Here is a 15,099-nt window from a genome sequence, read left to right as displayed (position 1 = left end):
CAGATACAGTAGTAGAATGAATTGGGCAAGATATTTTCTGTAGTGATAACACTGTATTTCTACCATTTTTCAAGTCACTGGGGAGACGCGTCTGAAATTGCATGCAAATAATTGAGCATGCAAATAATTGAAACTGTGCAGGCTGCAGAGATTAATTCAAACCAGAGAGTCTGCGAGGAGGGTGCGCGTGACTTGTTGTACCAGAGCTAAGCAAGCAGGACTTGTTGAGCCTGCCAAAATAAAGGCTGGGATATAGGAAGGGAGTGGAGAAATAGTGCAGCTCACAATAAATAAAAATGCCGAGGATAAATGTCAGGGAGGAGGAATAATTTAAAATAAAAGGCACTGTTTTCATAGAGAATAAGTAGTAGCAATTTGGCTACAAATAAATTGAGAAGACAGTTTTCAAATGTCAGGTTTATATAAGGTTATAACAGCCATATGATCCAGATAGTAAGTACAAAAATGTCTAAATCATTTTAAGGTGGAGATGATGGCGGTTTTGGTAAGTCAGTCCCATCCAGATTTTTGCTCCTGTGTGAGAGTGTTTGGGCAGCAAACACATATGTACATCTTTATGTAGTTTCTGGTATAGGTTTACATGCTTGTCTGAGAGTTAAACCATCTTCTGACTCTATAAATAAGTATTTGCATATGTTAATGTTCTCATACTTTGTTTATAATCTGAAACTTGAGGTTGTTTTGGAGAGCCACTTGCCTCCAGCTGTCTGTTTTTAAAAGTTTTAAATCCACCTGCAAACCTTTATGATCATTTCATAGGAAGAAGTAAAACATGATCTAGTATTCCATATTCCCTGGCATGAAATAAATCCCATTGATAGGTGAAGCGCGTAAAATGTTTGCCTAAACTGTGCAGCCCTTCCATACTGACTTTCTTTGATAAATATTAAAGGGCAAAAGGCTGCTTTTGACTTTCCTGGAACTTGAACAATCAGACCTGCCAACATAAGCAAGCAAATTGCCCTTACGTTGGTGAGTGTAGTAAAAATAAATATATAGGTGAATGTTCTTCATAATAGATGATATTCAAATTGGATGTGCCTGAAAACAGCTCTTCTTGCTGCCACGAAGCCAAAGAAGTGGGAGAGTCTTTGTACGTAAGTGGATGCTTCTCAGGGGCACATTCATGCACAGATTTTTAACATGTCTGCGCATTGGACACTTTGGGGGCTTGTATTACCAAAAAATTCTGTATCCCTGAATTTTTATGGATTTTAAATGTCTTAAATTAATTTAACTCTGAGTACATAAGGACATTTAAAAAGGCAGCCAAGAACTGGAGATGACAGCTTTGGTACAAGTCTTAAATGAAGAACCTTTCTATTTTACTGTGTTATGAAATACGTGTCTTTGATCATATGCATCTGTAATACATTATTAATACGATACAAAGATGTGTGTGTAGTCCTGTATATAGCATTCACAAACCAGAGAAGAAAATCTCTGGATAAATACGGCACTATCTGTTTGGTAAGCGGAGTTTCTTCACAGAAGCACAAGGCAGTGGGACCCTAGGAAAGTTTCATCTTAGTTTTCTGTCCATTAATCTTTAAAAGTCTCTTAACACAATTTTAGCTTTTGGTTACCTACTGACTGAAGTATTCAGTACAAGGAACTCCCTGAAAAATCTCTGGTTTATCAACAAAAGGATTTTATCTGAATAAATAAGTTGTTGCAGATTGGGATATGCCCTTACCTAACGCAGCCTGGCTGCACTGCTGCTGCTCTGTGTTTTACGGAGCTTCGGCTCGGCTTACCAGATATAGAAGTGTAGATTGTTGAAAAAATTATAGACAGCCATTTTTGTCGTGACCTGATTTATTAATTTCAAATCTAACTTAAAATCTTCCCATTTTACAAATTAGTAAATTTTGCTGTGGGAGGGGGTGTGAAGGCTTCTCTATAACTTTTGTTGTCTTGCTGGGAGCTTATCCCCCGAGACTCTTCATTTGTGAAGGGGGCATAAAACTGTTGCACAATGAAGCACTAAATGATTTGCTCAGATGAGCTCGGAGTTGGTGAAGGAGGTGTGAATGATGTCTGAAATCCACTTCAGCAAGCAGCGACGTGCCTACAGCAGAGAAGAGACTGCAACATGTTCTTCAACGGCAGAAATATTTTTTTCCAAATGGCATCTATGTCTCTTGGTTTGAAAATACTTCTAAACTTTACACTTTATACATCTCAGTTCGATTTCTTCCTTCGTGTATTCTCAAAAGGTCATTTCAAATTAAAATGGCTGGCAGTTTAACAGACCCAAATGTGATTTTGAAATAACACAGAGCTTGTCTCAGCTTCTGTCAAACCCTGATCTGAAGATGTCGCCAACTTTGCTGCTGTTGGTGCTGGAGTCCCTGAAGCCAGCTTTTCCTGTGTTAAGTCTTATTGTGTGTTGGAGTAAGAGCACAACTGATGTGCTGTGGGTGCTAACACCATCTTTTGTCTTTCTTCCATATTGTTCCAAGTTCCTCCTGCATTTCTGAAGCGCCCTGCAAATATTTATGCTCATGAATCTATGGACATTGTGTTTGAGTGTGAGGTGACTGGAAAACCTACTCCAACGGTGAAATGGGTCAAGAACGGAGACATGGTGATCCCAAGTGACTATTTCAAAATTGTTGTAAGTATATTGTCCCTTTTGCAGATTTTTAAGCTGTTGAGCTGTCTTTTAGTCCTCTAAAACATATGCATGGAAGCTAGGTGCTTTTATAGGACCAGCTTCCGATTTTTGTACTACTGATGTTTGGGGCCTGGAAGAAAAGTGTTGAAACCTTTAATGCTCCAGAATTCAGTCATTTTACTGAAACGCTAAGGCGTGCTGCTTACGTTGTATGAGTTGATTTCTTCATAGCTCAGCTTTTCCAGGAGAGACAGACGCGCACACCCTGGCTAAACGTACTTTGTTGGTAGAACCTGTTAAAGCACAGGCTTGCTGTGAACGCCGACTGACTGTTTGCTGCAGCCGTCTGTGGCCAGTGGAAAGTGCAATTTCAAACAGGAGCTTAAATATAAATAGAACTGAGTTGTGGATCATGAGTTTTGGCACACTGGTACTTCTAGAGGGAAATTTTAGATGTAGTGAAAGTCATTATTGAGGCATAGTTGAGAACTTAATGGTTGTATAATTGAGCATACCTGAGGTTGTAGGATTGTAACAGTGAGCGATGCGATTATATTCAGTGCTTAAAATATCGTAAAAAAGGCTGTGGAAGTGTTATGACTTACCAGTGATACGTGATGCTAGAAAATGATAGCCATTAGTAAGAGCTTCTGCTGCTTTTTGATACCGTATAATTGGAGGGTTCAGTGCAAAAGAGATAAAATCAGATGGGAACTCCAAATGTACTTTTCCAAGTTAGCGTTCAGAAGTTTCTCCTGTCATAGTAATGTGCCATGATAACACCATTGTTTTTGCAATTGCAACCCATTTTGAAGTGTTGCTTATTTCCTCTACTCCTCAGAAAGAGCATAACCTGCAAGTTTTGGGTCTGGTGAAATCAGATGAAGGATTCTATCAGTGCATTGCGGAAAATGATGTTGGAAATGCACAAGCCGGAGCCCAGCTGATAATCCTTGACCTTGGTAAGATAAACCGTGGGAGTACAGTGCCGAAAGATAGGGAGGAACAATTTCAAGGGACCATTTCTGGATGATGTGTTATGTCTATAACTCAGAGTAGAATGTTTTTCTAAAATCATAGGAGTGGTTCAGTGTTGTCTTCTGTACACTTAAAGTTACTTAGGAGAAATTAAGGAGTTCTATAGTATTCACGTTATATTTTGTAAAATATGTAGAAAATATTTAGTGAAATAAGAAGCTGTAGCCAGAAATCTGAAATACTGTTGCATGCTGGGATTTTAGAAAAAGAACAGGATAGCTGAGATGAAAACATTCACAGAAATTACAAAACTGAAAAATAAGCACTTACGGAGCACACCACAAAAGAAGTATTTTGCATCAAAGTCTTTCCAGTGTCAGAAGCTTTTTTCTGCTACAAGTTTAAAAAGTAGTAAGCTTTGTCATTTCTGCAAACTCCAACTGCAAATTTTTTTGAGTTGCAGTTTAAGATAATTATTTGTTACTGTGCTCCAGTCAGTGGTGGTACTGACAATGCTCACCTTCTTGCAATGTCCTGCATTGCATGTTTTGGATGTTAAAAGAGATTAACTGCTGTTACAGTTAATAAAGACCTACTATCTTCAGGAAAAAAAAAGGTAGTACAAATATTTTTTGCTAAGGCATCAGCTTCTTTTGCTCTTTCAGGTCACACAGTTCTTAAAAATCAAGGAAGAAAACCAATAGTAAAGAGGATGAGGGGAGAGACAAATCAGATAAGAAAATACTAATTCTGTACTTCGGGGGGCTTTTGTATTGCCTGCCTTTCGGAGGTTTTGTTTCAAAATTCTAATTTCTTTTTTATTTGGATGGAAAGGATTTAGGAGAAACCGTCTTACGTACGGTCAGAGGCATGATGTAACTTCACACTTGAAGTTTTAACAGATGTGGATCTGCTAGACCTGGCCTTGGTGTCCAATGTACAAAGAGCAAACTGTTACAAGCGTGCCATAAAGACAGAGATTTTCCATTTCTTTTCTGGTTGTTTTGTAGAGTAGTTGTGCACTTATAACTTCTTCTGAAGTCTCGTTGGGTGTGGGTATGTCTTGTTGCTGGCTGAAGAGACGCATGTACTTTCCATAATTCTTTGGGGACTGAAAGGTGCCTGCTACTGGATTCAGTGCCTTTAATACCAGAGAGCCGTGGGCATTCCGCCTCCAAGGAGTGTTAGGCAGCTGGATCCAGCAATGGCCTACTGTCATCAGGTTGCCAGAGAAATTGTTAGAAGTAATTTTACTTCTGCTGTGTGCATGAATCACCTGAGTAGTTTCCAAATCGTTCAAGAGGAAGCATTATTCCATATTTTCCACGTTTGAAAAATACTGAATAATTAATGTACTTGGATTTTGAAGCCCTGCCCAAGTTTGTGCTTTCCCCCAGTTCCCAGTAGTGGTTTATAAATTACTATTACTGTTATTATTTTAGTTCCTGTGGTCTCACTCTTCTTCCTTTCCCTTCCCTGTTGTTTGCCCAGTGGTTTCTCCTTCCTGTTCTACTCTGGCAACCTGTCCTGTTACACTAAAGGACTTTGCCTTATAATGCTGTCCTTTTTCTTTTGCATGCTGCCAAAGGATTGTGGATGCAGTGTTGGTGGAGTCTCATTCGGGTGTAAAGATACACCCGGGAAGTCGTATCGCTCTGTTACATGGCCTGCAGTGTTTTTAACAATGCACTCCCAGTGTAACACGGACGCATTTTAGCTGTTGTTTTCCAGCGGTAGAGCTAACCACATGGTACATCACCTAAAGTGCGTTGTATTTTTTGTGCTTGTTGAGTAGTGGCATAACAAGTAGTGCAACTATGAGTGAGTGTGCTGTGTCTTGCTCAGTTGTGATACACGAAAACAGTTGGAGAAAATACAGATATTTGATATTTTAATACCTTCTCACAATATATGAACAGCAAAGAAGGAAACAATATTCAGGGAAAGAGTGAAGGTATCCTGTATAATAGTTCTTTCAAGCCAGACATCTTGGTGTGAAAATGAAAAACACTAATTTGAGCAAAAACTATTCTGAACACTTTGATCATTAATTCAGAAAGCTCTTTTTTTTTAATTTCATATTTAGTGATGAGAATTACCTACTTTGCCAGTTTGAAAAGTAATTTCAGTGCAAATATTTTGATTAAGTGTTCATCGAAGTTGTTGCAAATGAACAGTGTGTCCCTTCCCTTGCTGTTCTCTTTTCTCCTTCCTAAATGGAACTGGCAAACATCGGACTATTTACAGACTGTTTCCAGTTAGCTCTTTTGCTTATCTTGTCAAATTGATCATTAATATATTAGATTTAAATTAGAAAGTAGAAACCCTATGGAGATTCTCAGAGAGGCCGCATGCGTTCTTCATGGGCCGGGGTTGGAGGAATGGACCGAGACTATTGTGTGGTCATCTATCAGTGGACTGCAGCATTGATTTTGGTATCATTGACAGCGAGGAAGGGGCTAGTTGGCCACCATCAGAGAGGAGTTTGAGTAGTGGAAAAAGGTGGAGTTACTCGGACTTTGAGAGACATACGCTTAGAAGGGTTAAATAGAAATGAATAAAACTATTTAGACTTGATGAGAGCTTAGCTGTCTCTTCTGTGCATTAGCTTGTTTCAGTCTAAACCCTTCATCTGGAAATTTCCCAGCGTGTTGGCTTTTGCTGCCCACAACGATACTGTTTCATCCATAGCTTTATTGAGGGGTGCTGTGAGGGGTTTTGAGTGCTCTGAAAGTAAAATACCGCACCTGTATTTTCTTCAGCCTCAGGTGGTAGCATGAATTTTAAATACGATAGGCATAAAGTATACAGTGTCACTATCGACTCCAGCATATCCTTCGGTGTTTGGACATGGATTTCTGACTTCGCAGGCAGCGGTGGTTTGGTGAGCCACCTCGTCTCCTGCACAGCCACAGTTTCGGTAGGTGAATGGGTGTGGGTGCACCCTGTGCACAGCCACACAGGCCAATGTGTGTGCAGACATTTATTCTTCAGCTTAATAGAAGTTTTGATCAGACAGAAGTTTCTTTTGGGTTGGTATTTTTTGTGTTTGGGATGAATTGTGAAAAGCTTGCAGTGTATGTGGAAGTTGTTTGTGGAGAGTATTAAAACAAAGAATTAACTGGCTAAAAAAATTAGGTAATTTGAAGGCTTATTGGAGTAGCTGTTTTATTTTCAAATTCTCTGATTCTCTGTTGATAAGTTTCAAAAAGAAGACTGTAGTTGGAAATGGATTGGCTGTACAGAGTCCGCAACTTTTGCTTTTTCTGGAATATATGAAAGAATTGCTGCATGGGGAGGAGAGATTTTAGGACAACTGTTCATAACGGAGAAGGTTAAAAGGGGGAAGAGAGGGACTAGGATTCAGGTAAATGGTCCAAATTAAATACGCTTCTCCTACCAATATCCCCTGCACTGAACTTCAGATGTAGAATTCTGCATGAGAGTTGAAAAGCGTCGCATCTGCTTTCCGTTTACTGTGAGATTTGGCAGTGGGTCCCTATTTCTCACATAGTGGCCTTCCCCAGGAGGCCAAGTACCTTTGGGGATTTCAGTGGAGCTGTGGCTCTGCTGCCTGGTCTGCCTTTTATGGAGAATGTGACAACAACCTGCAGAAAGGGAAGTACTTCAGTTACCACATTCCTCTGCACTTGCCATCCGCCAGCGTCTCGCAGTCTCGATGCTCCTCTCTTTGCCGTATGCATTAGAAGATAGGTGATGTTTTCTTATATCCTGCAAGTGCCACCATGGAGGGCTCTTGCATATTGCAGTGAGAAGGAAGAACCTTAGTGGTACCTTGTGAATGATTTTCTCAGCAACCTGAAGATGTCTCCTCGCTCCTTTTTTTACACAAAAACAGCTTTTTTATTTAAATTAGATCCTGACGGGTCAGCCTCTGACCATCTCAATTATGGATCAGCTATTCTAATATGCTCAGTTATAACAAAGCGATTTCTTGTCGTCGTTTTTACAGCATTTTTTTGTGTGGTCTGTGAAAACCTCAGTAATGGATACATTTGGGTTTTCTTCATGGAGGTTAAATGCTAGTGACAAGACTCAAAAAGTCAGACAGGACCTGTAACCTGGCCTTTTCCAGTGTATCTGACGTTGCTCACAATTGCCATGTGGGGACTGAAAAAAGAACAGGTGGTAATAAGGAAAAGGAGGTGCCTTTGGGGGAGGAAGGCAGATGGTTCCCTGTCACCCCTGTGTGATAGGCATTGACAAGTACTCAGGCACCGAAAAAAAAGGAGTGATTCTTGAATGCTGTGTAAAGAAAAACCACAGACTGTAAACAAATATGCCACGTTATTTAGAGAACAATTTCAAAACATTATTTGAGATGCACTGTATCACCTTCAAAATTCCAAAGTAAGTGCAGTGTACCACGTGATTTTTGTGCTTTTATACTGCAGAAGTTAGTGCTTGCTGTTCTGTGCCATCCTTGTGAGTTGTATAGGAGTGATATCGCCCAGTGAATGAATTGAATACACTGCTGCTATCCAGTAGTACACCACGTCAAGATTTTTTGTAGTGGAACTATCCATTTCTTTAAACTTAAATTTTTAATGAAAAATAGTTTGTATCCAAGCGAGGATATCCTGCATGTGAATTAATACTACCAGCATGGGAAACAAGGAGCAGCTAGTAGAAGGCTGCATGTAGTTGCGGAGCTGTGAAGCCTTTGGGATTGCAGAGACGTTTCAGGATAGCTCCATGGGATGGATGCAGGCTCTTTTGGAAGGATGGGATGGGGAAGCAAGGAAGAGGGTCTCGTTCTGTGCAGAGGGCTGACTCGCGTGTATGTGGTTTCAACTTGGAGAGGGTGATGAGCCAGCCGAGCGCTTGTGCCTCAGGATCAGAGGATGGAAAGACAACATGGTCGTGCATGTCTCCTAAACACCAACTAATAAGGGGAAGAAGTAGACAAAGCCTTCTTTGCACAACTAGAGACTGCAGGCCCTGCTATTTATGTGGGTTTTGTAACCATCTGGTGGGTGCTGAAATGGCACCTTGGTGGTATGGCAGGTAGTATAGGGGGTTCCTGGAGTAGGCTGAAGAGATTTTCTTGACACAGGTTATCCATGCCTGACTGGATGACTGGTGGAGGTGGAGTGTTGGACCTGCTATTCAGGAACAAAAAAGAATTGGTCAGATACACAAAGGTCAGAGCAGCCTTGGCAGCAGCTATCATGAGGTGCTTCAATTTAGGCTACTAAGAGAAATGATCAAAGCAAACAGCAGAATTTACAGCCTTGGACTTCAAGACAGGAGATGTTGGCTGGTTCAGGAATCTTTCTGGCAGGTTCCCATGGGAGATTGTGTTGATGGGCAAGAGGTGAACCGTTTGATCCTGAAGGACAGCCTTCACAAAGCAAAAGAGTGGTCTATTCCAAAGTGCAGGAGTTTGAGCATGCGTGGCCAGGAGACCAGTAGGGATAAAGAAGGAGCTCTTAACTGAGCTTAAACACAAAAAGAAAGTACATAGAAGTTGGAAGCAAAGGCAGAAAAGTGAGGGATATTGCCTGGATGTGCAGGGATAGAACTAGGAAAGACTGGAGCTAGAACAATTTCAGGGAAGGTTATAGAGTAAATCCCCCTGGAAGCCATGGTATGGGTACATGGAGGAGAAGATGATGACTGGGAAAATCCAGCATGGATTTAACAAGGGCAAATTGTGCCCAACTGTCCCAGTAGCCTTCTAAGATTAAGTGGGTGGCCCTGTGGTTGAGAAGAGAGGAGTGGAGTGCATATTGATTACTTTGCATTTAGCAAGGCCTTTGACACAGCCTCCAGTAGTATCCCTGCAGCTAAACTGGGGAAATAAGGACTGGATGGGTGGATGGTGGAGCGTGTGGAGAGCTGGCTGGCCCAAGAGGCTCCCAGCGTCGTGGTGGGTGGGGTGAAGACCAACCAGCAGCCTAGGTAATGAGTGGCATTACCCAGGGCTCGACACTGGGACAGATGGGGTTTCGCGTCTTCATCAGTGACGCGGGTGATGGGACAGAGGTCATCCGCAGCAGGTTTGCAGGCCATACCCCAGACTGGGAGGAGCGGCAGATGCTCTGGCAGAGAGAGGGACCTGCCAGGCTGGAGAAGTGGGCTGATGGGAAACTCTGGCGTTCAGCGCTGACAAATGTAGAGTCCTGTGTCAGAGCCACGGTGACTCCATGGAGCAGTAGAGGCTGGCCGGCAGCTAGGCAAGCAGCTTTGCAGAAAAGGAGTCGGTGGGGTAGGCGGGAGGTCGAGGGATGTGATTGTTTCCCCCTGCTTGGCACTGGTGAGACCACATTAGGACGGTTTTAAGCTTCCCAACACAAGAAAGACATTGGCATAGTGAAGCCCCAGTGGAGACCTACCAAGAGAATTAGGGAACTGAAGCGTGTGATATACTGAGAAGCGCCATGACTCTGAGAGAAATGAGTTTGATTAATCCTGAAGAATGGAAGCTTACAACATCTTACTACTCAGCCAGCCGATGGAGGCTGTAGATTAGGTGGAGGTAACGGGAGAAGACTGCAAAAAGGGAATTTCCGATCAGATAAGAGGTAGGTTTCACAGTGAGGGCAGTTGCAGTCAGAACAGGTTGCCCAGGGAGGTTGTGAAATGTCTCTGGACCAGGGGTTGCATGGATGAACTCCTGAGATCCCTCCTAACTAGTGGTATTCTGTGATTCAGAAAGACTGTCGGTCCAAGAGGTGTGAATGGACCCCAGTTATCTCTTTGGGTGTAGTCCTGATCTAATGGTCAAATGGTGACAATTTTGTGGTATATATTTCCCTGCAGATGTCCTTATGAGAAACATAAATGTCTGGAATTGGTAGCACAGTTTGACATTACAAACCAAATTTGATTAAAATATAACACCAATGAAGTTGCACTGTATGATATTAATTCCTCTGCTGAATTGCCTTATGCAAGTCCTAATTCTGCAAGAGTTCTAAAGACATCATTTATTGACCTAAATTTGTGCTGTCGTTGTGTAATTGAATTTTGTCCAGAGCCATTGCTGCATGAATAATTTGATTTTATGTTGATAATTCTCTGCCAGAGTCTGGCCACAAGCTATCTCAAGTCTGATAGCAGTGAAATGAGGTGGAGAGGACTCTGGGTTGGGCAAGGTGGGGGCTTCCCTGGCCCACAGCAGGGGTGGTCCAGGAATCTGGTCAAAGTTTTCTGGAGTCAGCACATTTCAGCTAAGGTTGTGCTGAAAATGTGGCATTGCTATACTGCAAGTGGTATTTGATTGTTTGAGGTTACTTGAGGCTGTCACATACTCGGAGATTTCAGTGGATCAAATTCCACCGCTAGAAGCTATTTCAGCTCCCCTAGACTGATGCCAATTTAAAAAAAATTCCAGCTATAATTGGATTTCCAACTTCTTGTTAGTCAAATCTTGGACCTTTTTTGCTTAACTTTAGAGTGTCGAACCTTGGCTTTTTTTCAGGCTGTTTCTCCACTTTGACAACATGCCCTGAAATTCTAAAGGTGCCCTTTGGTGTGCCTGCAGCCCTTCTGACTTCGCGTTCGTTTAAAGCTTATGAGCATTTTCTCTGTTCCATTGTCTGGATTGTTAAAAAAATATATTGAATCATATGAAATTCAGCATGCTCTCCTGTACACCCCAGTTCAATATCACCTTTCCTTCTGACAGCAAAGCACTGAGAACTATTGTGCGTGTGATTTTTCCAGCCAGTTATGAACCCGCTTTTGCAGTAACCTCATCTGGAACATATTAGCTTGCTTTTGAAAATGTCATCTGAAGCAATGTCAGAAGTCTTATTAAATCAAGACATATGAAATACTCTGTGCTTTCCATATCTGTAAGTTCCATTATTCCGTCGTAGGAGGCAAATGTTGTTTCTTTTTGACAGATTTTGGCTTCTGCTGAAAGAAATCCAAAAATTGGCACTAATAGGCTTGTGCTCCAATGTGAAAAACTCAGTTGCACTTTTGGGTATTTTCCATATGTAAAAATTTACATAAATTTAACTTCTGCCCTTGGTCTGGTTCAAGCCCAGAGGCAAACAACTTGCGTGATACTTCAGTACCCATTTTGGATGATTTCACAGATATCAAATATAACATCTCAGGCTCTCTCACATCTTAGAGAGGCAATTTTTTAGAGTATTTTGTATGCAGTTACATACTGTGAATCAAGAACGTTTAGTGTTGTTATCAAGGTAATACAGTAAATATTTTCTCTGCCCATGGAATTCTGTGGAGTTGTCGGAGACTGTAGAAGTACTTGAAAAATGTGCAGGGTATTGTGGATGAAATGGCAGAGCAAGCTGAAAAAGAGTCCATTGAATAAAAGAGGAGGACTCTTCTCGGGTATTCCTCCTGAAGACTCTTCTGGTTTTTCGCTCAAACAGAAGTGTCTTCATGTTCCTTTTGTCCTCTACGATTTTATTTGTCTTAATGCAGTGAAAATCGGAAGAGGTCCCTGTGGCTTTACGTAAGTAGCTTTCAGAAGTCTTGGTGAGAGAAGAAATGATTTGTAGATTAAAACTGAGTTGTAAGACTGCAAGTCCTTGCAGCCAAGAATCCAAATTTTCTGTAAAGAGGAAAAGGCACTTGAAGTAAATGAATGGTGGATCTCGGGGGAGCAGGAAATAGAAATGAACCTGGCAGCAGGTCTCTGCGAAGGGCACCCAGCTCTGCTAGGATCGAAAGCCTGGTAAGGTGTGAGAGACCCCATCTGCTCTCCTCTGGGAAGAAGATCCAAAAGTAGGAGGATGGAAAATCCACGGCGATCAGCATCTTTAGAGACAAGACTAGCAGGGGAATTTCCTCTTGCCTCAAGAAATCTCCCCACTTTTGTCTCTCATATATCAACATCTATCCGTGTGGTTATTCTACTCAGCAGACTTATGGCTTTGTTTAATGTAAGCAACCAGTTGCCGTATTAAAACATGGTATTCATACAGTGTTTATCACAGTTGATGTCAAAACTTGTCTTCAAGTTTAGAAAATCAGACAGAAGGTTATGGGACTGTAATACGTGAGCCAAATATCTTCTATATCATACATGCCATTTAAAATAGTTGGACTGTTCGGGGCAGTTACTATATGATAAAACGCAAGTAGTTTCTTCATATACCACTGCACATGCACAGAAGCTCTTCTGAGTGCACACACATATTCACGTGTATAAAATATTTGCATGCATAAATGCCCATCTTTTTAAATGAAAGAGTTCTAGGATGCTGTAGATACTACAATTCTGCGAAAAACTCTAAAAGCAGCAAAGGTAGCAAACAGGACCTCAACACGGATGGCGTAATGCAGTTTGGAAAAATTGCCAGCACTTGTGTTAGAAGTAGGCGAAAGCTTTTCCACACTCGCTGCCTCAGTCAGTGCCTCGTAATCTCAGAGTGGCTTCACGTGAATGATAGATGAACAGCTTGTCAGTCTCAGCTTGGAAGTTGTGTTTTAGGAATATAAACAGCATCTGAAATCGCAAACTGACTTCAAACAGTTTTGTAAAACCAAAGCCAAACTCTGAGAATATTTTGGTACCGGTTGTGTACACTTCATTGCTAGTTTTCTGTAAACATGACAGTATGTTCTCCTTTTTAATGCTGGAAGACTTCTTTTCGTTGTTTAATTTTGATTTTAATTTACATTACTTAGCTAGTCTTCCTCAGTGAAAGTCAGCATTTGTGTTTCTCATGGCTGCGTGTATGTTAAAAATTGCCAAAAAGCTGTTTTAATTCAGTTAGTTTCATTTCTTGCCTCAATCACTGTTTAAAAAATGGCCTTTATTTATGCCCTGTTTATGGCTTCTGCTTAGATCCTGAGAAGTCGAACTGATCAGACTTAACCACACTAAATCTCAAACTTCTTGAATTTTAGCTTCATGGAATTGGGAAATAAACAGTTCTCATATTCTGTGTTCAATAGACTATTCATGTTTAAAGTTGGCATGTGCTTTAAATAAATTGCTCTAATTTAGATTAAATTAGTAATAGATTAATGTTTGCCAGTGCGCAGTGAATTGCAGGAAGGCATAACAAAATTTATAGGACTCTTTGATTGCGCTTATTAGTTTTCATTTCTTGTTTTATGACTGTATTTACAGTTGACTTGGCAAAGAAATTTGAAACCTCATGAAGGTATTTGTATCAGATTGTGTGCACCGTGACTGAAATTTAAGTCTGCTCAGCGCCGGTGTGGGTTACAGTGATTGTCACTTACACAGTTTTAGTTTGAAACACTTGGACTGTGTCCCCTGTTTGATTTTCATGAGTGAAATTTAGCGTTAAAAGGTACTAGTGCTTAAAGAAACTGTATGTCATATTGTAAAGAGGAATAATACATGAGGAGTATTAGGCGGAGGCAGAGAAAGAACCGATAGCAGCAAAAAGCTTCACTGTATTTTGAGAAGCATTCAGCAGACAATAATACGTTTTCTACCTCTCGCCTGTATTTAGTCTATATTTATTGTCCCACAGCAAAAGTGGAAGGATTGACAGTGCATCTACTCTGTATTTGACAACTGTGAAATGGGCTCAAAGGCTTTGAGTCCCTCTCTTCGGAGTTTTCCTGAATTCCCAGTAGGATCTCTTGGCCACCAGGAAGGCTAATAAAAGCAAATACACTTACTGTAATATCACTTAACAAATCCGCCCGTTTCATTTTCCATTCATCCTCTTATAGAGTTGTTGTTTCTATCAGCCTGGCCGCTGCCTGACCAGATATGATATTGTCGGCGATGGTTGTTACAGGAACCAGAGCTGTGTGCAGCTCTGAAATGGTGCTCAGCAAACGCGAGGGTGTGCAGTGCGACCGGCTACAGCTGGTGAGTGACGGTCGACTGTTCCTCTGCCTGTGTATGGCTTCTAGTTACAGGTGAAAACAAAAATCATTGGGGGAAGGCCGTCAGCTGTTCAGGATGCATTCCTTATATCCCAGTGGGTGTTTGTGTTTAGTGGGTTTGGTTTGTTGCTTGTTTCAATGAAGAATATGATGGCAGGATTCGCTTTTGCCTGGTATCTGTCACGACTGCTGGAGGCATTTCCTCTGCCTTCAGTGTTCATGCACGGGGCTGTGAAGATCGGCAGAAGTAGCCTTAATTTGTAATCGATCCTAGCCTCGTGTTGGAAAGTAAAATACCAGATTTTGTCAGTCTCGCACCAGAGGGGGGAACAAATGTGTGGATATGGTCTTAATTGGTCACTTGTGTTTCAGAGCTGCAAAGTTAGGCAGTAATGTCAGACAGCTGACTGCCAGTTGGAGAAACGGAAAAAGGATTGGTTTACAGTTTGGCTGCATATGGAATAGGATTCATACAGCTGATTGTCTGAACCTAGAAAAAGAGACAGTCTCTTTACTTCTGGTGTCGTGTATTTTTCCAGCAGTTTTGCAAGATAACCTAAATAAGCTTTATACTTATATATAACACCTATATTTATTTATATATTTATGGTTTTATACCATGACAAAATCAAATAAATCGAACAGATCAATAAATCTGA

The 15,099-nt window shown here is 41.2% G+C and overlaps 1 protein-coding gene across 10 annotated transcripts in view; it reads left to right on the top strand.

Annotated features, from left to right (window-relative positions):
* Positions 1 to 15,099, top strand: part of NEO1 (neogenin 1) — a 239,229-nt gene that overhangs the window by 151,025 nt on the left and 73,105 nt on the right. For all 10 annotated transcript variants that reach the window (XM_075431268.1, XM_075431267.1, XM_075431271.1 and 7 more), the window contains exons 6-7: positions 2,487 to 2,641; positions 3,483 to 3,603. In XM_075431268.1, the coding sequence (XP_075287383.1) occupies positions 2,487 to 2,641; positions 3,483 to 3,603 (276 nt within the window). The remainder of the gene's footprint in view (positions 1 to 2,486; positions 2,642 to 3,482; positions 3,604 to 15,099) is intronic.

The sequence above is a fragment of the Opisthocomus hoazin genome, chromosome 10 (assembly GCF_030867145.1).
Source record: "Opisthocomus hoazin isolate bOpiHoa1 chromosome 10, bOpiHoa1.hap1, whole genome shotgun sequence".
NCBI lineage: Eukaryota > Metazoa > Chordata > Aves > Opisthocomiformes > Opisthocomidae > Opisthocomus > Opisthocomus hoazin.
Note: the sequence above shows the minus strand (reverse complement) of the source record. Positions and strands in the feature narration are given on the sequence as shown.